Source organism: Crinia signifera, chromosome 3 (genome assembly GCF_055691185.1).
Source record: "Crinia signifera chromosome 3, ASM5569118v1, whole genome shotgun sequence".
In the NCBI taxonomy this organism is placed as follows: Eukaryota; Metazoa; Chordata; class Amphibia; order Anura; family Myobatrachidae; genus Crinia; species Crinia signifera.
The window spans coordinates 169,977,497-170,002,133 of NC_139219.1; the positions used below are offsets into that span (position 1 = coordinate 169,977,497).

The 24,637-nt window shown below is 41.8% G+C and overlaps 1 protein-coding gene across 4 annotated transcripts in view; it reads right to left on the reverse strand.

Annotated features, from left to right (window-relative positions):
- Positions 1-24,637, reverse strand: part of AFG1L (AFG1 like ATPase) — a 193,514-nt gene that overhangs the window by 64,974 nt on the left and 103,903 nt on the right. For all 4 annotated transcript variants that reach the window (XM_083176932.1, XM_083176930.1, XM_083176931.1 and 1 more), the window contains exons 6-7: positions 22,976-23,075; positions 11,914-11,972 (exon numbers count right to left, since the gene is read on the reverse strand). In XM_083176932.1, coding sequence (XP_083033058.1) covers positions 11,914-11,972; positions 22,976-23,075 — 159 coding nt within the window. The remainder of the gene's footprint in view (positions 1-11,913; positions 11,973-22,975; positions 23,076-24,637) is intronic.

Here is a 24,637-nt window from a genome sequence, read left to right on the forward strand (position 1 = left end):
AATGCAGCAGGCAGCAGCCACTCAGTGCTCGGAGGCTGAGTCGGCTGTCTCCTGTCAGCACTGTGCACAGACCTTACTGCGCATGCGCAGCCCTATTGTGAAATTTGCTCCGCACTCCATGCTGTGGCTGCCTCCTGCCCTGCCTAAGGCCTTCTTCTCACAACAGGAGACTTTTATAGGAACTTCTGTGAATCCCAAAAAGCAGATACTGTATTTTCAAAAGATGTTCTGTTGTTAATCGCCCAGCAGTAGAAGCCGCAGATAATGGCGGATCTGGAGGCGCCATAATAGTAAGGGAAAGTTAGCTTGCACTCCCTGTACCAGCGCAATGCAAAATGTGTGGGTTTGGGATTACGTGGGGAGGCCCCAGAAATATCAGTGTACAGGGCCCCAAGATTTCTGTTGCTGGCCCTGCATATGGCAGTATATTTTTATACTATTTGGTATGCTGGCTACTGAGACTGTTTTAGAGCCAGCATACTACATATGCATACACAAAAAACTACACTAAAATCAATATAGTTTTCTGAACTACATGATCACAAATTCTATTTCCATGTTTAGGCATTCTATAATCTTTTGGGGTACTTGTGTATTATCTGGGCGCCCGATATATCGCATCGCATGCCACTAGTTAAGGCATGCGATGCGATTGGACCCGATTTGAACCTTTCCCGGGAGGAGTGTACACTTTTAATATCGCGTCGGATCGCATGCCTTAACTAGTGGCATGCGATGCGATGCGACACGATTATACCCGATATTACATTGTACAGGCACCCTGATGCCTGATTACAATGTTAAATTCTCCCCCAGACCCGATTTTTAATTGTACACCCACCCTGATGGGTGATTACTATGTGAAATGCCCCCCCATTGTTACCGCCACCCCAGTATCAATGCCAACCCGAAGCGTGGCGAGCACAGCGAGCCCGCGAGGGGCGGCGGTACGCGTCCTTCGACCTTTTCATACCCCCACTATCCACGTTGGCGTGGAGTTGATTTTATATAGTGTGGCGAGCGCAGCGAGCCACCGAGCCCACAGCATGGCGAGCGCAGTGCGCCCCGCGAGGGGACGCGTATTACTTCACATGTATTCCACGTCCGCTCGCCACACTATATAAAATCAACTCCACGCCGACGTGGATAGTGGGGGTATGAAAAGGTCGGAGGACGCGTACCGCCACCCCTCGCGGGTTCGCTGCGCTCTCCACGCTTCGGGTTGGCGTTGATAGAGGGATGGCGTTAACAATGGGGGGCCATTTAAAATAGTAATTGCCCATCAGGGTTAGTGTACAATTAAAAATCAGGTCAGGGGGGATTTAACATAGGAATCAGGCATCTGGGTGCCTGTACGATTAAAAATCAGGTCCAATCGCGTTGCATCGCATCGCATGCGATATGATTGTATGCGATGCAATGTGATTTTTTTACGTGCAGTGAAAAAATCGGGCGCCCAGATAATACACAAATACCTCTTTTGGTTATGCTGTAGTTCAAGGATGTCCAACACACTGATAGTGAACTACTGATTGGTTGGTTGGTTGATGGGTAATCGTTAGATTGCAATCGCAGTGAGCAATAATATTTGAAATGACACTCAATACCATTTTTCTTCTGCAGTGCCACCATTTAATCCGTTCTATACTACTGGCAGCTTTCCTTGCTGTGCACATGGCATTATAATATCATTACACCTTATCCCTGTGAGTAGAAGAGCAGCTAGCCAAGGAAGAGAAGAAGACAGAGGAAAAAGTAAATAAGAAATAAATGGGTGAACTCTAGCATAATAATAACTGGGCCACGACAATCAGACTCAGTTTTAACAAAGGTCCTGCGGTATAATATGAAGAAGGGTTATTATAATGTGGCATGTGAGCAGCACTGTGTTCGACAAGGTAAATTGAAGGTACTGTAACATAATGTGAACTGAAACGACTACAATATGGCATAATATTAATTGGGAGCAATACTATTTGGCATAATATGAACTAAGGGCACAAGAATGTTGTATAATAAGGACTGGAGGCAATATAATGTGGCATAATGTGAACAGCTGCACTGTGTTTTATAATGTGAATCAGATCATTGTAGTATTATGTGACCTGGGGCACTACAATGTGGCATAATGTAAACTAGGGACACTGCAGCCTAATATGAACTGGTGGGACTACAATGTACAATAGCACAACATAAGGTAGACCACAGTGGCATAAGGTTAACTGTAGGCACTACACTGTGTCCTTACATGAACTTTGGAACTACAATGGGGCATAATGTGAACTGGGGGGTGGCTAATTAAAAATATATTAGATCTTTTTACAAATTATTTATTTTCATTTTTTACTGAATCCTCAATGAAACACAAACTTTGGTATACAAAATGGTGGATCACTGTTAGTTTTGACAGAGGAAAGTACATCACAATCTATTTCAAAGTGGACATGACTGTTGTAGGACATTTTACATTTCAAAGTAATATATTATTGTTTCAACAAATTCTTGTTGTGTTTTGATCTTGTTTGAACTATGAATTGTTTTAGCTTTATTTACATAAGACAGCAGTTACATTTAATTAAAGAACATATACAGATAAATAATTCTCTCTTAGTTTACTTTCATTCCCTCATTAACTAAAAGAAAAAAAAGTTCTGTCACATTCTATTTCAAGAAAATTCTAGGTCCTTGCTGTTGAGTAGATTTGGGGGTTGCTATGCCTATTCACTCTTTATGTATTGCAGCCATTATGTAAGAAGAAGAAAAACACTGCCTTTATACTGCCAAACCACAATGACTCTTTATACATCAAAGCATTTACACCACAAGGAGTTTTTACTTCCAAAATTATTCAAGCTGAGGGCAAAGAGACAACAATTCATACACCCTAATTACATCTAATTATCTATCCCCTTGTAAAACCAGCTTTGGCCACAGCTATTAGCTATGTGAATTTCTCACAGCCTCTGCCTGCCCTGTCCATCCTGCATGACACTGGATTATTTCTATAGCACCATCTTCTTACTGTCAGTAGAAGTTTGTCCAGGTATACCCTCCCAAAAAAATTGCTGCAAATGAATAGGAATTTGTTGGTACATTTGTCAAGTACTGGGGAGCTCCACCTGATTAAAATGGCTGTCAACGTACTCTTGTCGCAGTTTTTCGTTTGGCTTTCTATTCATGATTTCAATTAAATGTTTATTGGATTAAAGACCCTCTCTGCAGACCTCCATGATGGTTTGAGATAAAGAACATAAAAAGTCTTTTTAACTGGCTTACAGGCTTTATGGGATGTGATTAACGTTAACAGAAAAGTAATAGAGGGATGGTCCCTCAACTTGAATAACAAATGTATTGGGTTATTCTACTGTTGCTTGAATTGTAGTAAATTTTCGGTACTCTTTACCTAGCACGGCGCCCACGATTTTGATCGTGGGCATCGCAGGTAAAAAAATCGCGGGCATCGCGGCCATTGAATGCACTAAAAATCGGGTGCGACGCGACCGACGCGATGCCCGCGATTTCCCATAGGGAACAATGTTAAATTTCTCAATTGACCCGATTTTACTGTTCAATGCCTCAATTGACACGATTTTTCCATAGGAAACAATGTTAAATGGCCCACAGAGGCCAAATAGCCACCCTAAAGTGTGAAATGGCCCCGACAATTGGTAACGCCACCCCACGATCAACGTGAACCCGAAGCGTGGCGAGCGCAGCGAGCCCGCGAGGGGCGGCGGTACGCGTCCTATGACCTTTTCATACCCCCACTATCCACGTCGGCGTGGAGTTGAGAATAGAATAGTGTGGCGAGCGCAGCGAGCCACCAAGCCCGAAGCGTGGCGAGCGCAGCGAGGGGCCGCGGATACCTTCACAGGTAAACGCGTCCCTTCGCGGGCTTCACAGGTATCCGCGTCCGCTCGCCACGCTTCAGGCTCGGTGGCTCGCTGCGCTCACCACACTATTCTATTCTCAACTCCACGCCGACGTGGATAGTGGGGGTATGAAAAGGTCGTAGGACGCGTACCGCCGCCCCTCGCGGGCTCGCTGCGCACGCCACGCTTCGGGTTCACGTTGATCGTGGGGTGGCGTTAACAATTGTGGGGGCCATTTCACACTTCAGGGTGGCTATTTGGCCTCTGTGGGCCATTTAACATTGTTTCCTATGGAAAAATCGTGTCAATTGAGGCATTGAACAGTAAAATCGGGTCAATTGAGAAATTTAACATTGTTCCCTATGGGAAATCGCGGGCATCGCATCGCACCCGATTTTTTAGTGCATTCAATGCCCGCGATGACCGCGATGGGCGCCGTGCTAGGTAGGGTGGCCAATCCCGGGATCGGCGGGATCCCGGGATTTGGCCCCCAAAACGCCGGGATTTCAATCCCGGGATTGGAGTTTCCAATCCCGGGATTTCGGGATTAGACTGCGCATGTGCGCAGTCTAATGCCGGGCAGCATCTGAGCATCGCTCAGACGCTGCCCGACTTCTCCCGGCAGCACTGTGTGCAGCGTGACCTCTCAGCGTGAGATCAGGGGTCACGCTGCGCAGGCAGAGGACGCGCCCGGCATTGTAATGCCGTGCCGGACAGCGCGCCCACCCACCCGCCCAGCCCAAGCACCCACCCGCCCAGCCCAAGCACCCACCCAGCCAGCGCGCCCACTCGCCCAGCCCAAGCGCCCACAGCCAGCGCGAAGCCAGCACGCCAGCGGCATGGACGACCCGTCCCCCCACCCGGCAACCATCAAATGTAAGTTTGTGGGGCAGTCTTTTAATTAGGAAAGCCAATCCCGGGATCCCGGGAATCCCGGGATTAAGCATTTTTCAATCCCGAATCCCGGGATTGAAAAAATGCCCCGGGATTGGCTTCCCTAGTGCTAGGTAAAGAGTACCAAATTTTCTTTATAAGCAAGATGAGAATCTACTTGATACTTATTTTGCAAATGTTAATGTATAAATATAGTCAGAATCTGTCCAACTGAGATAGGACACCTGTTCTACATATTATGATATATAGCAGAAGTGGCACCTACAATATTACTAACTATACAACACGGGTCAACTGTCATACATTTATTTTGATGAAATTGGTGTTTGGTATTCACAGGTGTAAACCTTTAACAAAATCATGGTGGTATCCTTGTTTGAGCCATACAGAAGAAACCAGGTTATAAAATAGGGATTGCTAGAAAAACCGCACAGCACAAAGCTGCAATGGCTGCATTCAGATCCTGGCTACTGATACTTTGGAATGGGTGCTAGGTCACAGAAACTCAATAAGACTCAATAAGGTTATTACACCTCAGGTTATAAGAGCTTTATTCAGCACGAATATGCAAATTACAGAAAGAGAAGTTGCCTACCATCAAAAAGTTGACGCCAAAAAGTGGCTTCTAGTATAAATAATAGACAGTGTCTAGATTGACAGTCACTAGGTTGACCAATAATGGTTGACCATAATCAGGTTAACACCTGAAAAGTGTCAACATACACTAGGTCTACACATGCAAATGGTCAACATAGACCAAGTGACTGTCGCACTATCCATCTGCATAAACCGAAACATCCAAGCGTCTAATGTAGTGTACACATGGTTCGATTTGGTCTACAGTATTTTCTATTCGATTTTGCTTATATACGCCAAATCGAAGCGAAATCAAATGTTTTTTAGCTGCATTCGATCCCGATTCTATCCTGATGCACGGCCCTGCAGCATTGAAATCAAATAGAAAAATAGATTGTGCAGGCAACACAATATAGTACAGGTCTGTACTATATAGTCTTAATTGAATGTGTACACAGCACCGTGTGATTCTATCCCGAGTATAGTCAGCTAATAAATCTATCACAATCTAGATAATATTTTTAAAGTGGAGAATATCGTACAGTGGTCACTTCATTATTAAAATGAAAAACACCAAACTGACCAGTGAGGACATTGCCAGTTCTAACACGTGCTGAATTTATTCTGAGTGTAATTATAGAATATTGGGATTCAAGGTCAACAAGTGAGAATACAAAGATTATAATGAAAGTACATAGAAAAATCTGATGTAACGGTATTTCAATTATAAGAGTGACTGAGCAAAACGCCCACCGTATCTTTCTGTATGCTAAACAAGGCTTATGGGGCAGATTGTGTATCATGTGCACATGTGTTTGAGTGGCCCAAAGATTTAGTGATGCTTGTGAGGTCATGGTTTTGATTTTCATCATGGGGGGGTTATTCAGACCTGACTGCATGGCTGCGAATATGCAGACTGGGCAATAATGGAATGACTATGTATGCGTACGGATCATAGTGGCATGTGCGAGGCCATTCTGACATAAAATCCTGCTACTTTTTTTATTGTTGGCCATACGCAAGTTGATTGACATGAAACCGGCATTGGAGGTGGTAACCATCCGTTTTCTGAGAGTGTCAGGGAAAAAGCAGGCATACCCAGGCATTTGAAGGGAAGTTGTGTGATGTCAGCTCCAGACCCGATCAACCTGTTTCTATCGCACCCGCTGAGTTAAGTCCTGGGCTACACACAGACTACATACACTGGAAAGATCATTAGATGGTATCGATTTGCTGCTAATTTGCAGGCTTGCACAGGATGGGATTTTACTCTGGCTGGGTGGAGATTACTTGATCGCAGGGCTCTGCAAAGTAGTAGCTCAGCGATCAGTTCTGAATAACCTCAATGGCCCTAATGGTGCAGAGTTTGTATATTCTGCCCATGCTTGCATGGGTTTCTCACAGGTGCTCTGGTTTCCTCTCATAATCCTAAAATATACTGGTAAGTTTATTGGCCCCCATGAAAACTTAACCTTAGTGTGAATGTGTGTGTGAATGTGTGTGCATGTGGTAGGAAATATAGTACATTTGGTAGGGAATATAGTACAAATATTCTCTGTAAAGTGTTACGGATTATGTGTGCGCTATATAAATAACTGGTAACAAAGAAACACATTTTGTATAAAGATTTTGCTAAGATGATTTCTCATTGCTGAACAGAAGAAAAAAAAATCAGCAAATATCAGCAAAAATGTTGTTGCAAATTAAAGCAGAATCACATTTTTGAGATAAAATTATTATTTGTGATGAAACATGGATCTTCCAGTAAGATCCTGAGACAAAACGAAAGTCAATGCACTGAAAAACACCATCATCACCAAGAATGAAGGAAGCACGTCAAAGCAAATCCAAATAGAAGGCCATGTTAATGGTTTTCTTTGATATCAAGGGTGTTATTTTGGCAGACTGGCTAAGAGAGAGTACAACAGAGATTCAACACTACTACAAAAATGTTCTAGAAACTTTGTGAGAAAGAATCAGAATAAAGAAGGCATAGTCTTAGAAAATGGTGTCATCCTCCATCAGGACAACACACCAGCCCACACAGCTCTCTGGGAAGCATCTTTTGGCAGTGCGACTTCTTTCCCTAAAGTCAAGTCTGTGCTCAAGGGAACCCATTTTGCATCACTTACTAAGGTAAAGAAGAAAATGACAGAGCTGTTGCAAACATGCCAAAATATATATTGTAAAATGTATATCTTCAGTGCTAGGGTGCTGTATCTCAGAAGTATTAAGCTTCAGATATATCTAAGGAAAATAGCAGACAGCACTCACCAGGTTTCATAGGAGAAGTCGATATTCAGAAGTTTTATTAAGTCATTAGGGCAACAGCATCAGTCAAAGTTTTTGTCCTCTGCGAGACATTTGTCAAGACCACCAGTCTTGACAAAGGTCCCGAAAAGGACTTAAACGTTGAGTGACGAATTACCCTATCAAGGGTGTGGCTTCCAGCAAGGATGCAGAAACACTGATCCTCCTCCAGGTGTTACTGGCGGTGAGTGTAAGGCTGTACAAACTGTATAAAATGAAGCAACGTGAAACTTGATTACTTTTATCACGGGGGTGACCTTAAGTGACTCATTTAAGAGAAACTTATTTCACACGGCTTAAGAGTCAAAAACAAAACTGTCCTATCATTGGTCCTTAGAATAACATCTTCTGTAAACGCTGGATATCAGTGTTAGACAAATGCAGTTATGATTTAATGCTGCTGGTTTTAGAAGAGGAGGGTCGTGAACTTAAGTTAATAGAGGATAAGATTGAGGACTTTCAAAATCCTTTAATGCAGTACTCGCATCGGATGATAATACTAATTGGACTGAGAAATTTAAGGCCCAACTTGCTAATTATAAATGCAACCTTATCCAATTTGAGAAGTCCAAATTGGCGAATGTTAAATTAGACTATGAGCAAAATAGAGTATATCTCTGGATTGGAGGAGGCCAGAAAGAATTCTCTGGTGAAAAAAAAAGGGGTACTTATGTAATATCTGGGCTCCCGTTTTTCTTATGAGACCGCGTGCGCTCGCCATGCTTCGGGCACAGTGGCTCGCTGCGCTCGCCACACTATATAAAATCAACTCCATGCGTAGTTGGATAGTAGGGGTATGAAAAAATGGGGTGCATTTAACATGGTAGCCCAGATAATACATAAGTACCAAAAAAGGGAGATCTTACAGGTTGAGTATCCTGTATCCGTAGCTCCCGTATCACACTTCCGGTGACGCGACTGTGATATAGACACTCCCCGGCTTGTGGTTAATCCTCCTTATAGTAACGTCAAGTCACTTCCGGTGACGCATCCATAATGGATGAATGGATCCATTATGGACACGTCACCGGAAGTGACGCAACGTTACTATAAGGAGGATTAACCACAAGCCGGGGAGCGTCTATATCACAGTCGCGTCACCGGAAGTGATGCGACACAGGAAGTGGACGTACACTGAACTAGCTGACTTCAAGTACACCCGGAAGTAGGGTGCCGTTTTTTCGAGGGACCATGCAGTGCGCTGATTGGCGCACATAGGGTTTAAATAGTGGGAAAGGAGAGGCACACATATACACCTTGAAAAAGGATCCAGTTAGGATCTGAAACGCGTCGGTGAGGACGGTGTGCAGACGGACCGGGGAGGACTTTTCTTTTACCAACAGAGCTGTATGCTGTATGTGACCCGGGATCCATATTTTCTTCATGCCTGTTTTGAACTGTTTCAGATTCTGACAGTTCAATACCATCTGGTAATCACCCTTCCTTGAACCTATGCACATTGTCACTTTATTGTGTGCTTGTTTACATTATTCTGGAAAGATGTTTTAATGTTTTCTTGTGTTATAGTATATTGAGTGTGCGATGATATTTCCCCATTTTCATTTTTCATGCACCATTTATCTTGATTGCTGAGGAGTGAATTGTCAGCATCAGTGTGGAGGCTGAGAAGTGCTTCAGGGGAGAAGGGAAGTAATTTCCTCATTATTCTATAAGCGCTGGTTGAAGGATTAATTCACCTTTGTATTCGATTGTTTATTGTTTGGGGGTCTAGAAGAAAACCCCTAGAATTAGTCCTACCTAGCAGCTTATATTTGCGCACTGTGGTGAATACTTCATTATCTGTATCACCAGGGAACAGGTAAGTATGCCTAAAAAAAATTAATTCCAAATACCGGAAAATTCCCTTATCCGGAATGCTCGTGGTCACGAGCATTTCGGATAAGGGATACTCAACCTGTATTAACTCTGAGCAGCAGAGTACAAATGGTTTAGATGCAGATGCCATATGCTATTTTCATTTCCAATACTACAGCATGTATCCCTTTAAGGGTTCGCACTCGGTGTGGGCGATCCAGAACAAGGCACAATGGCCAGAACAGGAGGACAAGGACACAAGGGATGTCCCCCAGATGGGAAGAAACGGTAGTGAATCTGTCATCATACGAACTTTCAGATCTAGAAAGCAGAGTCTTAAGTCATGGTTTGTAATTTGTCCCTACAGTTAGGCTTAATCAGATGCAATGGGACATTGAAAAGCATTACTTAAATCGTAAACTTAAACTTCATGAATATTATAAAGGTGTTGATTGCATGTAATATGATTCTACAGTTTCATCTATTCCCACAGGGGTACGTAAATGCAGTACGTCTTCAGTAATGCGTCAATGATAACTTTTATGAACTTACTGGAGGATGTTCATGAAAATGTAGGCGGAGGCCAGAAAGTACATGATAATTTATATAGCGGCGAATACTCTGTATTATGGAATTTGGCTAAAAATTCCAGGAGAATCATCCGGCCTGCGGTGGTGGTGCAGGATTTGGACAAATTTAAACAAAAAATTGAGAAAACAGCTTTCTGATACGACAGTTTACAATAAATTGATGGATGATCATACCAATATATTTAAGAAGGATCTTTTGTCTATTTTGAATAAATATGTTGACAATATGGTAATCACTGTGGTGAACTCCAGCTGCATGCTACTACTCCTGAGTATATTATTGTGGAAATTTCTTCCAGCAAATCCTCTTAATAACTCCACTGAGTTTGAGGAGAAAAAAAACCTTTTTCTCTGTCCCGAGTGATTGGGATCTTTCCGGACTGTTGTTTTGAAATATTCATCTGTGGATACCACTGTATAAGACACTCATAGTTATTATCGATTACATTCTTGCCCCTGATGAAGTCATGACCCCGAAACGCATTGGGCCCCTGTCATCGATCAAACTGAACAACTAATCAGAGCTGTATTTACTGTTGAGATTGTTCACCACATGTATTTGTATGATACCTGATTACAGATTTTTTTTATATGTCTGTACATTTTATTAAATATAAATCATCAATTCAAAATTGATTTACCATCTGAAGTGCCCTCTGAAACTCTTTTTCCCTTCATATATATATATATATATATATATATATATATATATATATATATATATATACTCCAGGGAAAGACCGCACTCACACTGGGGGTGATAGATCAGCTGTGGGGTGCATGCGAAGGAGTCCAGACAGGAATCCGTCCTCCAATATGTAGCTAGGGTTCTCTCAAAGAGACGCAAGCACTCTCCACTTTATCAAAGAATGATACTTTTTGATAAAAATAAAGTTAGTTTTTATTTTCAACATAACATGTCAAGTAAATCCTGATTTCACCATAGCCCCGACGTTTCGGTCCTAAAGAAAATGGACCTTTATCAAGGAGCGTTTTAGTGGTAAATAAAGGTGAGGATAAAGCTTCAGGAGCAATACGTGTCTCACCCACTGCACCTATGCTGGTGTACACGTATCGCTCCTGAAGCTTTATCCTCACCTTTATTCACCACTAAAACGCTCCTTGATAAAGGTCCATTTTCTTTAGGACCGAAACGTCGGGGCTATGGTGAAATCAGGATTTACTTGACATGTTATGTTGAAAATAAAAACTAACTTTATTTTTATCAAAAAGTAACATTCTTTGATAAAGTGGAGAGTGCTTGCGTCTCTTTGAGAGAACCCTAGCTATATATATATATATATATTTCCATCGTAACCCGGGACTCCCGGCTTAAAACACAATCCTTGCGTCCGGTGCACTCTCCCCGTCTGGCAGATGGTTTACACAACTTTGTCATCAAAGGCACTCGAGGGTGGCTTGTAGGAAAGAACGACAACTGACACAGAGGTAGCAGCAACGTTTCAATGATACTTCATTTTCTTCAGGCTGAAGAAAATGAAGTATCATTGAAACGTTGCTGCTACCTCTGTGTCAGTTGTCGTTCTTTCCTACAAGCCGCCCTCGAGTGCCTTTGATGACAAAGTTTTATATATATATATATATATATATATATATATATATATAATTTTTCATATCGTCCCATTTTTAGACTAAAGAAACCCTTTTCTAATCCTATATTACCTGTATTGTCAAATAAATACTCTTTTATCTATACTTAACATAGTTTCCTGTGTATGGCATATTGGTCGGTGAACCCCTATTCTCTTTTTAAATATATATATTTTTGTCGAAAATTATCAAGTTAAAACATTTCAGTAAAACAACAACTACATGCATCATGTGACTTAACTTACCTTTAAAACGGCAATGAATGGTACAAAGTTAGCTCTTTGAAGTCCATTTTTATAGAGGTCTGAAAAAGACAAACGTTACTATATTATTATATCATCCTATCAACAATACCTAATATGATGTTATATAAAACATTATTATCTGAAATTAATGTTTAGATAGCTATATTTCATCCAGGGTCCTTAATGTGTGTAGTCTGCATGTTTTCAGCCATATTTGCATGGTTTGATTTCACATTAATTTTGATGATTACAAAAGCTGTGCAATAAGATTGTTGCTATGCATATAAACAATAATAATAGGTGTATTATAGTAATTATTATTAAGAAAATAATGTAGCAATAATGTGTATGGGCTTAAAGCTCTAACGGGAGCGTGCATCGAGCATACACACTAAGCAATTCTAAAAAAAAAGGTATCGTTCAGTCTCAGTAGAGCTGAAATAGTACTTGACTCCTAAATCCATATCCTCCCTCAGTAGTTATTTATTTTATTTATTAACAGTTACTTATATAGCACACACAGATTCCGCAGCACTTTACAGAGAATATTTGAACATTCACATCAGTCCCTGACCCAGTGGAGCTTACAATCTATATTCCCTACCACATGTACACGCACACACAGACATTCTATGGTTAATTTTGTTGGGAGCCAATTAACCTACCTGTATATTTTTGGATTGTGAGAGAAAACCGGAGTACCCGGAGTAAACCCACGCAAGTACGGGGAGAATATACAAACTCCCGCACAGTTAGGGCCATGGTGGGGATCGAACCCATGACCTCAGGCAGTAATGCTAACTATTACACCATCCATGCAGTAGTTTCCATTTTAACCCTTTAAATTCCAATATCTAAGTGAGAGATGTTTAAAAGATCTGCTATAAATGCCAGCATCACTCACATTTGTAATATTAATTCAAATAAAAAAAATTGTGTAATTTTGTGTATATTTCCTATATAAGGTAAACATTACGGGGGAAAATTACTAAAATAAATTTGTAAAAAATAGGTGTAAAAATAGGTGTATTTGTATCCAGAAATACACTTATTTTTGACATTTACTATCCCGAAAATACGGCAATTCGTATTCGTATTGATGTGCTATCAATACGAATATGAATTGCCGTATTTTTGGGATAGTAAGGGGGAAATTTACTGAAGGAAATTTGTAAAAAATAGGTGTATTTGTATCCAGGAATATTTGACATTTACTATCCCGAAAATACGGCAATTCGTTTTCGTATTGATAGCACATCATTACGAATACGAATTGCCATATTTTCGGGATAGTATATGTCAAAAATAAGTGTATTTCTGGATACAAATACACCTATTTTTTTACAAATTTCCTTTAGTAAATTTCGCCCTAAATGTCAAAAATAAGTGTATTTCTAAATACAAATACACCTATTTTTTACAAATTTCCTTTAGTAAATTTCCCCCTACATGTCATTAAGATAAATAAAAATGTTTGCTTGGCAATTTTCAACATCTTTTGTGTCAACTGCAAAAAAAGGCATATTTTCCCTTCAATACCATTTGCAAACTTTTTTCAGTCACGGCCCCCTTGAGTATCAGAATTGTTTTTACGGCACCCAAGGTCAAAATTTCTTATTAAGAAATTTAGAAATAAAATATTAAATTAAGTAAATTGTGTTTCAATTATGTGGTGCGGGATAAGATTCACTTCTGTTCGTCTATGTATTTTAGGTACTTATATGTTAGTTGGGCGCCCACTAAGCTATTTGCTTAGTTTTCCGTGTCCCCTCGTGGAGCAACCAGCACTGTTTTGCATACGATTTGCATACGATGCGATCCGCAGGGAAGTACCGCCTATTATATTAAATATAAACACTTTGAATTGGTCCTAGACCACCAATCCAGGGCACCCCTGCAAGTGCTCTGAGACACCCGGGGTGCCACGGCACACAGTTTGGGAACCTCTGGCTTATAATAAAAATAACAAAACTGAGGATTTGGATCTTGTATTGAAAGTAGACTCCTATTTACAGACAAGCTTTTTTTTTTTAAACAAATAGATGCAACAGCTATATGATCTATATCAATGAGCTGCCATCTTCATAGATGGAAATTTAATGGAACATATTTGCAGATTTTGAGAAGTTGCAAGAATTGTAGTGTCACAACTCAGGGAAAACATCCTCAACGCAGACCCCGATGCTTACTGGTCAGGGTACTTGCTAGTCTTTTGCCCTGACCTGTTCTCTTGAGCTGGAGTCTGACCTTTGATACTATCGGACATCCGAACTGCCTGCCATTAGCACCATCGGTCATCTAAACCTGCATACCACTGGAACCATCCACACCATTGAATACCAGATCTGCATAACATTGACACCAATCGATACCATCAATCAGTCCAATCAACAATCGATGCCATCAGCTATCTGGTACTGTATTGCATTGGCCCCAGCTGATCGTGTTCTACATCGGTCCCAGGTGATCCTGTTTTCCATCAGTCCCAGACTATTCTGCTTAACTTTGGTCCCAACCTATTCTGTTCTCCATCACCCCCAGCATCCCATTTGGCTGCTAACAAAAGCTTACACCCTATTAGATTAAGAGGAAAAGCCATAGATTCCATACATTTCTAATACCCCTATCACTTCACACCTCAGACCCGGGTTATTGTCGGGTTGGGGACATATGGACTCGGGTCAGGGTGCAGTGTGGAAGCACTCTGTATAAATGGGCGACCCATGTTTAATCGGAATGTGCCGTACCCAAGTCCGACCCAGATGTGAATGCAGCATAAGAGGTTCAGTGATATACAAATTGTTTAACTTGTTTATATAAGGATTGTATAACCCTCATTTTTATTAAAGTTATAAATTGAAATGCTACTAAAATCCAGTTCTCGGGACATGTAATGTGTGCCCAAATGAAGACTATGGTTGTATGTAAAGAATATTTTATTTAAAGAATATTTTATTACAGTTCATGTGTAATATTACAACTACACATAGTTGCCATTGACATTGCTGCACTGATCCCAGGGTGTAGGAAGGGATGGATCCATTTTTTCATGGTGTCCCGCACCTCCTTGTCACAGGTTGACCTTTCAGTGATTTTATTTTTAAGGGCCCGAAGATATGGGAATCACATGCTGAGATATCGTGGGTGTATGCAGGATTTTCAGGATGTCCCATTGAAATTTTGCCAGCGGGGCGAGGGTCTTATTGGCAACATGTGGCTTAGTGTTGCCCTGGAGCAAGACTATCCCTTTCACGTCCCATCTCATAACGCTGACACCACCGGAACATGGTGTTTCACCATGGGAGTCACTGCTTTCTGTAAACCGCCTTCATCTCGCAATAAATTTCTGAAGCATGCTCGCTTTCTGTGCAAAGATATTGAATAACATCTCTTTACACTGATCTGGAAGAATCCATCATGCATCTGACCATGCAAAACAACTTTCCACAAATGAAGAAACTAAGGTGAAGCCGTTCAATAACATGCACAACTGGGAAAAACACCACACCATCTATCCGAAAACACATCACTCACTGCAATTAGATACACCGCTGCTACAGTAAAAGTCTCCTCTCATTTGGGCACACCTTATACTAACTGCATTACATTACTTTACATTATTAGTGCTCTCTTGGAGTATATTTGTGATTTTTTTTTTATATTCGCACATGTGTGATCAGAATAGTCACATTCCACTCCAAACATACTGGCAGCCACTCCCCTGAACAAACCAGTACTAAGGGAAACAATTGTTACTGATGCTGATGTATAATATAACCGGTTTAGAGTATATTGAGTTCCAACACTATCAGAACACACATACTATAGCTGAAATGATTAAGGGTAGTTGCAAAGCTTCAGGAAAAGCCAACACTTTTCCTTCAGTTGAGGACAAGTGTTACAACATAAAACTCCTAGGAAACCCAGTCACTTTCTCCCTACACATAATACAGGTGAGATGGGGGCCACAAATAAGCAACTGGGTAAGACCAACATGAACACAGCCATCTAGGGTTACCAACTCATCCCTTTAACCCTTTCCCGACCGGGCGTTTTTTCTTAACTTTTTTTTTTTTTTTCCTCCTCGCGTTCAAATAAGCGTAACTTTTTTTAATTTTCCGGCTATATAGACACATGAGGGCTTTTTTTTTGCGGGACAAGTTGTACTTTTTAATGGTACCATTTACTATACCGTATAATATTCTGGGGAATCAGGAAATAATTCAATGTGGGGTAAAAATGAAAAAAAAACGCAATTCCACAATTTTGCGCTGGTTACGGTTTTTTTGGAGTTCATAGTTCGTTTAAAATGATGGGTTATCTTTATTCTATGGGTCGTTACGATTCCGGTGATACCAAACTTATATAGTTTTCGTTACGTTTTACCACTAAAAAAAAAATAGAAAATTTTACGTTTTTTCTAATTTGCGTCGCGTCGCCATGTTCTGCGGCTTATAACTTTTTTATTTTTCCACCTACGGACCTGGGTGAGGGCTCATTTTTTGCGGGCTGAAGTGTACTTTTTAATTAATACCATTATGGGATATGTGCGACTTTCTGATCTCTTTTAGTTACATTTTTTTGGGTAGGCGATGCGACCAAAAAACGTAGTTTTGGCGTTGGGAATGTTTTTCCGTTTACGCCTTTAACCGTGTGGGATAACTAATGTTATATTTTAATAGATCTGACTTTTAGGAACGCGGCGATACCAAATATGTTTATTTTTTTATTTATTTTTATTTGTGAAATGGGGAAAGGGGGGTGATTTGAACTTTTAATATTTTTTCATTTTTAATTTTTTTTTAAACTTATTTTTTTTTACTTTTACTACAAGGCCCCCTAGTGTACTTGACCACTAGCGGGCGCGATCGCCTGTACTAGGTTCAGCCATAGAGCTCTATGGCTGAACATAGTGATTTTCAGCACTTCCTATTACATCCTGCCTCAGGCAGGATGTAATAGGTATGCTGACATGGCCAGCACAGGGGTCTACATTAGACCCCTGGCTGCCATGGCAACCGATCGGCACCCTCCGATCTCGCCGCGGGGGCCCCGATCGGCGCCGGAGGGGGGCGCCCCCCCTCCGATCAGCTATTTAAGCACTGCGGGCGCTTTGCCCGCGGTGCTTAAAGGGTTAAACGGCCACGATCGGCGAACTCGCCGCTCGTGGCCGTGAGAGCAGGTACCTGGCTGTAATATACAGCCATTACCTGCTCTCTTTCAAGCCAGCTCACTCCGTGAGCTGGCTTGATTCCCCCGCAACCGACTCATGACGTATATATACGTCATGTGTCGGGAAGGGGTTAATCCGGGACACATATTAATTACACAGTGTCTGTGGCTGATTAAATCCAGGTGAAATGGAGGGTCTGTGGCTGATTAAAACCAGGTGAAATGGAGTCTTGAAGTCAGCCAGACACAGAACCTGTGTAATTAATATGTGTCCCGAATTAAAGGGATGAGTTGGTAACCCTACAGCCATCAGACTAAGAGAACTGGTACTTAGTACCTGCCCCACCTGCCACTGCCACTGGTTGGAAAAGGTACACCCATTTTATTTTAAAGGCAGTAAAGTTAACTGATGTATAGCTGTGGACACACGGTGCGATTCAGGTTTGTTTTGATTTTGACTTTCCAATTATGGCTAACTGCACTTTAGATGTACTTACGATATAGACTAGCTTGCAATTTGGCACCCAAGGTCAAAATTTCTTATTAAGAAATTTAGAAATAAAATATTAAATTAAGTAAATTGTGTTTCAATTATGTGGTGCGGGATAAGATTCACTTCTGTTCGTCTATATATTTTAGGTACTTATATGTTAGTTGGGCGCCCACTAAGCTATTTGCTTAGTTTTCCGTGTCCCCTCGCGGAGCAACCAGCACTGTTTTGCATGCGAAGCGTGGCGAGCGCAGCGAGCCCGCGAGGGGCGGCGGTACGCGTCCTCCGACCTTTTCATACCCCCACTATCCACGTCGGCGTGGAGTTGAGAATAGAATAGTGTGGCGAGCGCAGCGAGCCACCGAGCCCGAAGTGTGGCGAGCGCAGCGAGCCCTGCGAGGGGACGCGGATACCTTCACAGGTAAACGCGTCCCTTCGCGGGCTTCACAGGTATCCGCGTCCGCTCGCCACGCTTCGGGCTCGCCACACTATTCTATTCTCAACTCCACGCTGACGTGGATAGTTGGGGTATGAAAAGGTCGGAGGACGCGTACCGCTGCGCTCTCCACGCTTCGGGTTCACGTCGATCGTGGGGTGGCGTAAACTAATTTGGGGGGGCCATTTCACTGTTCAGGGGTGTTTTTGGGGGGTTCTGGACCATTTACCATTGTTCCCTATGATGATTTGGGTAAATTGAGGCATTTAACATTGTTCCCTATGGGAAATCGCGGGCATCGCGTCGGTACCATCGCACCCGATTTTTTTAGTGCATGCGATGCCCCCAATTTTTACTAACGATGCCCACGATCATGATCGGTGTTGCCGTGCTAGGAAACAAGTACCGATAGTCAACATAGACTTGCCTGAACAGTACATTTTTCTATTTGATACTGACTAAACGGGTGCACACATCGGCATCAAGTTGGCATCTCATGCGGCTGAACACTGCAACTCAGACTAACTTTCTATTCGATTTTCACTATATAGTCAAAATGAATAACCAGAATCACACCGTAAATCCACATCTTAAATTTTTGACCAATTAAAGTGATTATTAAATTTTTCTTTAATGCTGGGCACACACTATCCAAAATCAGTCAATATTTGACTTATTTGCCCAACAATTGTGTAGGCGGGTAACGATAAATGGCTTGAAACGGTCCTCATCTTTAAAGATCAGAGGAACAACCTCCTCATTCGTTAAATAGACAGGTAGGGCAAAATGTACTAAAATACAAATACGGTTAGTGGTATTCGTATTTTGAATACAAATTTTATTGGTGGAGTATTTAATTTCCAAATTCGTATTATGGGGAATAATTTACAAAGGTGTCGTATTTTTTAGATTCGTATTGATCGATGTCGTATGGCGTCGTATTTGTATTTGGCAGACGTATATACGGCCGCTAAATACAAATAGGAATTTTCAGCCTGCACAGATCTAACTGGATTAGGTGTTAAAAAAAATAATAATAACAATTTTTTAATAATGGCATCCCCCCTTCCCCTCCACGGCTATAACCAGTCCCAGGCTCAAAGAGTCAGTCCTGTTTCTAGAAATTTATGGGCCAAAAAACGTAGGGGTCCCCCTGAATTTCTACAACCAACACCAGACTCAAGGGCCGGTCCTGGTTTCCAAAATACGGGGAACAAAATGACTAGGGGTCTCCCGTATTTCAAGAACCAACACTGGGCCCAACCAGCCAGCAGGTTAATGCCACAGCCAGGGGGAGACTTTTATAGGCCAAAACATTACCCCCTGACTAGTAAGCACGGCAGGGACCCTGGGGAAGTGGAGAACCCCCCACAAAGAAGCACCCCCCCCCAGGATTAACCCTGCCTGTGCTGAAGTCGTGGGCTGTCCCCGATCCCCCTGGTTGTTGGGCACCGGGCTGAAGGCAATATTGTAAAAATAAGAATAAACTATTGGCTTCTGCTGTGGAACTAGGGGTCCCAGCAAGCCTCCCCCGCATACTGGGACTTGGAGAACCACAAGTTCCAGCATGTGGGGCAATAATGGCCATGCTGGGACTTGTAGTTCCACAGCAGAAAAAATAGCCAAAGAACCAACACTGGGCCCAACCAGCCAGCAGGTTAATGCCACAGCCAGGGGGAGACGTTTATAGGCCAAAACATTACCCCCTGACTAGTAAGCACGGGCAGGGACCCTGGGGAAGTGGAGAACCCCCCACAAAGAAGCCCCCCCCCAGGATTAACCCTGCCCGTGCTGAAGTCCAGGGCTGTCCCCGATCCCCCTGGTTGTTGGGCACCGGGCCGATGGCAATATTGTAAAAATAAGAATAAACTATTGGCTTCTGCTGTGGAACTAGGGGTCCCAGCAAGCCTCCCCCGCATACTGGGACTTGGAGAACCACAAGTACCAGCATGGGGGGCAATAATGGCCATGCTGGGACTTGTAGTTCCACAGCAGAGAAAATAGCCAAAGAAACACACATACACACACATAACTTTATTACACTCACACACACCACATACCTAATGATACTTACATCTCCTTGGTGTGGATCAGGTCTTCTTCTTTTCTGAAGTAATCCACCGTACTTGGCACAAAATAAAAGAAGCACCTGTACCATTGCGAACAGAGAGAAGCAATGAATGTTTAGATTCAGTGCTTCTCACTCTGAATGGCGCTATTGGCCACCTAGCAGTCAATCAGGAGCTGAGTTTCCAAAACACTGGTTATAGCCGTGGAGGGGAGCCCACACCGTTTTTTTTTATTATTTATTTTTCTGTTTTTTTTTACACTGCAGCCTGCACGGATCTGACTGATCCATGCAGGCTTCAGCCAAATACGCCTGGAAAATTAATTATATTTTCCAGGCGTATTTTCATGGCAATTACCGGCCATATCTTGCATACGGCCGGTTTGTAAATTAGGAATCACTGTTCAACTGAATGGTGATTCCTATTAGTATTCTTTCGATGGCATATACATTCGTATTTCTAAATACGAATACGAGCGTGCCATGAATCCGAATATGAATTGTGGTATTTTTGGCATAGTAAATGAACGAATACATATAAAACAGGCTCTTTTTTTTATATGAATACGCCTATTTTATGCATATTTGTGTTAGTAAATTTCTCCGTAGTGTGTACCTGGTTTAAGGTGTCTACCACACTTCATAATAAAGTAATAAAGAGCATTGATTAAACTGAAGAGTGTATATATTTACTCTTATTTAAATATTATGCTAATTAGAAAGTTTATGAAGTACATCATCTCCTTCAATATTTCACTATAATGACTATTTTATATGTAAACATTTCAAAGCTTTCCTTTGAAAACTAGATTTTTTGAGAAAAAAATTCCTACATTCGTGGAGTTTTCTTACAGCTCCAATACACATCTTTTTGTTTAATGAACACTATGAAAGAACAAGGCTCACTGCATGGTACATCTTGCTCTTTTAAGTATGTTTTCTAAATGATGGCAGTTAAACATTGTCAGAGGAGACAGAGTGTTTAGATCTTAGAACAGTAGTATCGTCAGTAAAGAACTGAGCTTTAATAAGATATGTGTTAAACAGTAGGAATTAAAAAAGGATATCTTACGAACCAAATGCTCTTTTAGAAACCAGCTTTTTCATGTGCACAAATCTTTCATATTCCAATATAACACAAAGAGAAAAGGATACATTTTTAGAAATAAATGTTTAAAGAGAACTGGAGAAGTGGATTGCACTAATGTGGTATGTAGATCTAGAGTGAGGATGTGATGTATAGGATTAAGAAGCAATCCTAGATATTATGGATGCTTTTGTTCTCTATAAAGTTATTCTATAAATTACAACTGTCAACGGGCATAAAAAGTGGCAAGAATGCAGTCTCAAGTACAGGGAATTTACCCAACTAGGTAAAACTGTTTTCGGTAAACCTTCATTCATTCTTTAAATATATTGTTTATGCTAACATTGCCAACATCACTCTGTTCAAAATGAAAAGTGGCAGGCACTCCAAATGTGATGTAACATTTGGCATGCTATTTAGTGCAAGAGTATTAGGCGCACATACTTTACTCCTACATCTGTATTGTTAGAGCTCCAAGCATAATCACTTGTTTTCTGATCCAGTCCACCTTGCTGCTTGTGACTTCCTGGACCCAACTGTTCTTCTGACCTGATACTGGTTACTCCCAGGTACCACATTGCCTGATTCTATCCCATTTCTAATCCAATCCATCTGCCTGCCTGTGTACCCACCCAGCCAGTACTCTGAACCCCATCAGAGTTCTGATCCCTGCTTATCAGGTGCAGTAAAGTCAAAACCACCTTGTGGGGGTTTCCCGGAGAAGACCATTGATACATTAGACTTCTGGGGTGAGATGCAATAAGGTGCGAATTTATAGACTGCTAAAAAAAAAAATCACACCATATCGCACATGTGACATGCAATTTTTGGCCAAAAATTGCACATATAATAAGGTGCAACTTTTTAGACAAAGTCAGAAATCACTGGGAATGTGCGATTTTATTAGTAATGGCAGTGTGCGTTTTTTTTTGTAAACAGCGTGGAGTCCCCCCACCAGCATAACCAGCCCCAGGCTCCTGGTTTCATAAATACTGGGGGGAAAAGTGATACCTATCCATACACATTAGGGATAGTTTACTAAATCATGTATTCAGGTAATACTTGCCTACTTTTGAAAACTACTTTCAGGGAGATTATAGTTGGTAGTAGAATTTTGCATAGCACCCCATTGAGATGGTATGTCATGCTCCACTGAAACAGCATGTCTAGTTCCATATATAGAGATATTGTGAAAATAGATTGTGAACATGGCATCCTGGAAGAGTGGCTGTGTACTGCTACAACCAAGAAGAATCTTTTAAAATGACTTATATCCAAATATAGATGAGCCCCAAAGCAGTTAGTAAGAGCTACTATACTGTAATGTAAATGTATATATCTCTCATTCCTTTTCCCTTTTTTATTCCAAAAATATAAGTGTAATGTGGGCTAGGTAAAATGAGGGAGATTGCTAGACTAATGAGGGAGAGAGGGAGATTGCTTTTATTTCAGGGAGTCTCCTGTAGAATGCAGGAGGGTAGGCAACTATGATTCAGGTATAAACAATATATTGTTCATTCTAGCACCCACCATCTTTGAAAACCCATGCAGTTCCTCTTCCCTGCCTGGGGTGTCGCTGTCTGCTGTAGTACTTCTAACAAAGTGTGGTCTGTATATCAGCACTGAAATGCAAACCAGACCTGTGCTAGAAACACCACAGCAGACAGTGACACCCCAGGCAGAAAAGAAGAACTGCATGGGTTCTCAAAGATGGTGGGTGCTAGAATGAACACTACAATACTAATAAAGTATACATATAATCTGCTACATGCATGTAAATGTTTATAGCAAGATTTGATTTAAATTCACCTTCAGGGGGCCTGTTGGAAGTTGCCACGACAACCACTCCATTTTTAAATAGGTTTTCAAAAAGCTGCTTTAGGATCATGGCATCAGCAATATCAGTCACCTGTAAATATATAAAGTACTAATTACAGTAAATCATCCAATGTCTATAGTATTATAATAAGATGAGTTCCACCACCTCTCCGGGACCAATTTAAGCCCTACTTGTAAGAATGTCAAATGCGATGAACATCAGATAGGCGTTACACAACAGAGAAAAAGAAACCCATGACCTGCACTGAGATGCTTTCAATATCCACCCATTTTTGTTATCGTTGGCCAGGGTCAGGGATTAAGACAAAATAAGACAGAATATGCTTAAACTGTGCAGTAAAATAGTAATGGTCAAAAACAGGGAGGCTCTGCTATATAATATTTAACTTCTATGATTGCAAGGTTTTTTTACCCTAACAAATAAAAACACCAATCATTGATTGGATGGTCCAGTATGTAGGAACACCTGGGACAAGATATTCATCTTAAAGAATTACTAAATTGCAGGGTCTAATTTGCATGGCTGTGACTGAATAGCGATGATTGGATGGTCAAGCATGAACAAATCTTTCAACATGCCTGACTGGCCCGATCACTGGGCCTAATTTAGGCTAGCTGGCTAATCACAGAATTTGCAAAGCAAGTGATTATTGAACAACTGGCCATGCGTACCGTATGCATTTGCGCATGCACAAGGAGAGTTATCGACTGAAAATGCTTATTCGGCCAGAGTTTGACTGACAGAAAACCAGTATTTGGGGGTGGACACCTGCCGTCTTCCTGGTGTGTCTGAAAAAAACTCAGGCATGCCCAGGCATTTTTGAGGAGGGTCTGTGACGTCAGCGATGACCACTTCCAGCCTGTCTCAGTCACAGATCAGTGGAAGCCTCAGACCTACTCATGATCGCAGATGGCAAAAACTCTTATAGTGTGTACACACGGTACAATTTGCCTTCCGATGTTGACGATATAGTCAACATCGGATCGGCATCGGATGCAGATCGCAAGGGTTTTAACCCTTGCGATCCCGATCCGATCCCGATGCGCGTTCACGTATCGCAAGCCAGAAAGTCTTGGCTGCCTTGACTATATAGTGCAGATCTGCACTATATAGTCAAGATTGTATGCAAATCTGATGTGCCTTGCAATCCGATCCCGATCCGATCATATCAGGGATTGCATCTCAAGGCACATCTCACCGTGTGTACACACCAATAGATGGTTCAGGATTTGTGCATTGATTTGCAAATGGATAGTGATCAGTGATTCATTTGTAATTCTCACTCCAGCAATCCATGCTGAATTAGGACCACTGTTCGATGTCAGCTGTCAGATAAAAGGTCTGTCTGTCAGATAGACATTGTAACTGGCAATGTATGCCCAGCCTAAGGTTCTTACTCCTACCAAATATTTCACAGGTAAAGTACAGCTATCAAAGCAGTGGCGTAACTACATTTTGGGCGCCCCCCCTGCCGTTAAAGGGAGGGCGCCCAGCCACTTACCCGCCCCTCCGCCCGCCGCACCAACCCCCGCAGTCTAGATGTTCAGATCCGATATATCTGTGGGTACCTGGGGGAGCGGGAGGCGAGGACCGCAGGCGGCGCAGATGGAGACCGGGGGCGCGGCGGGAGA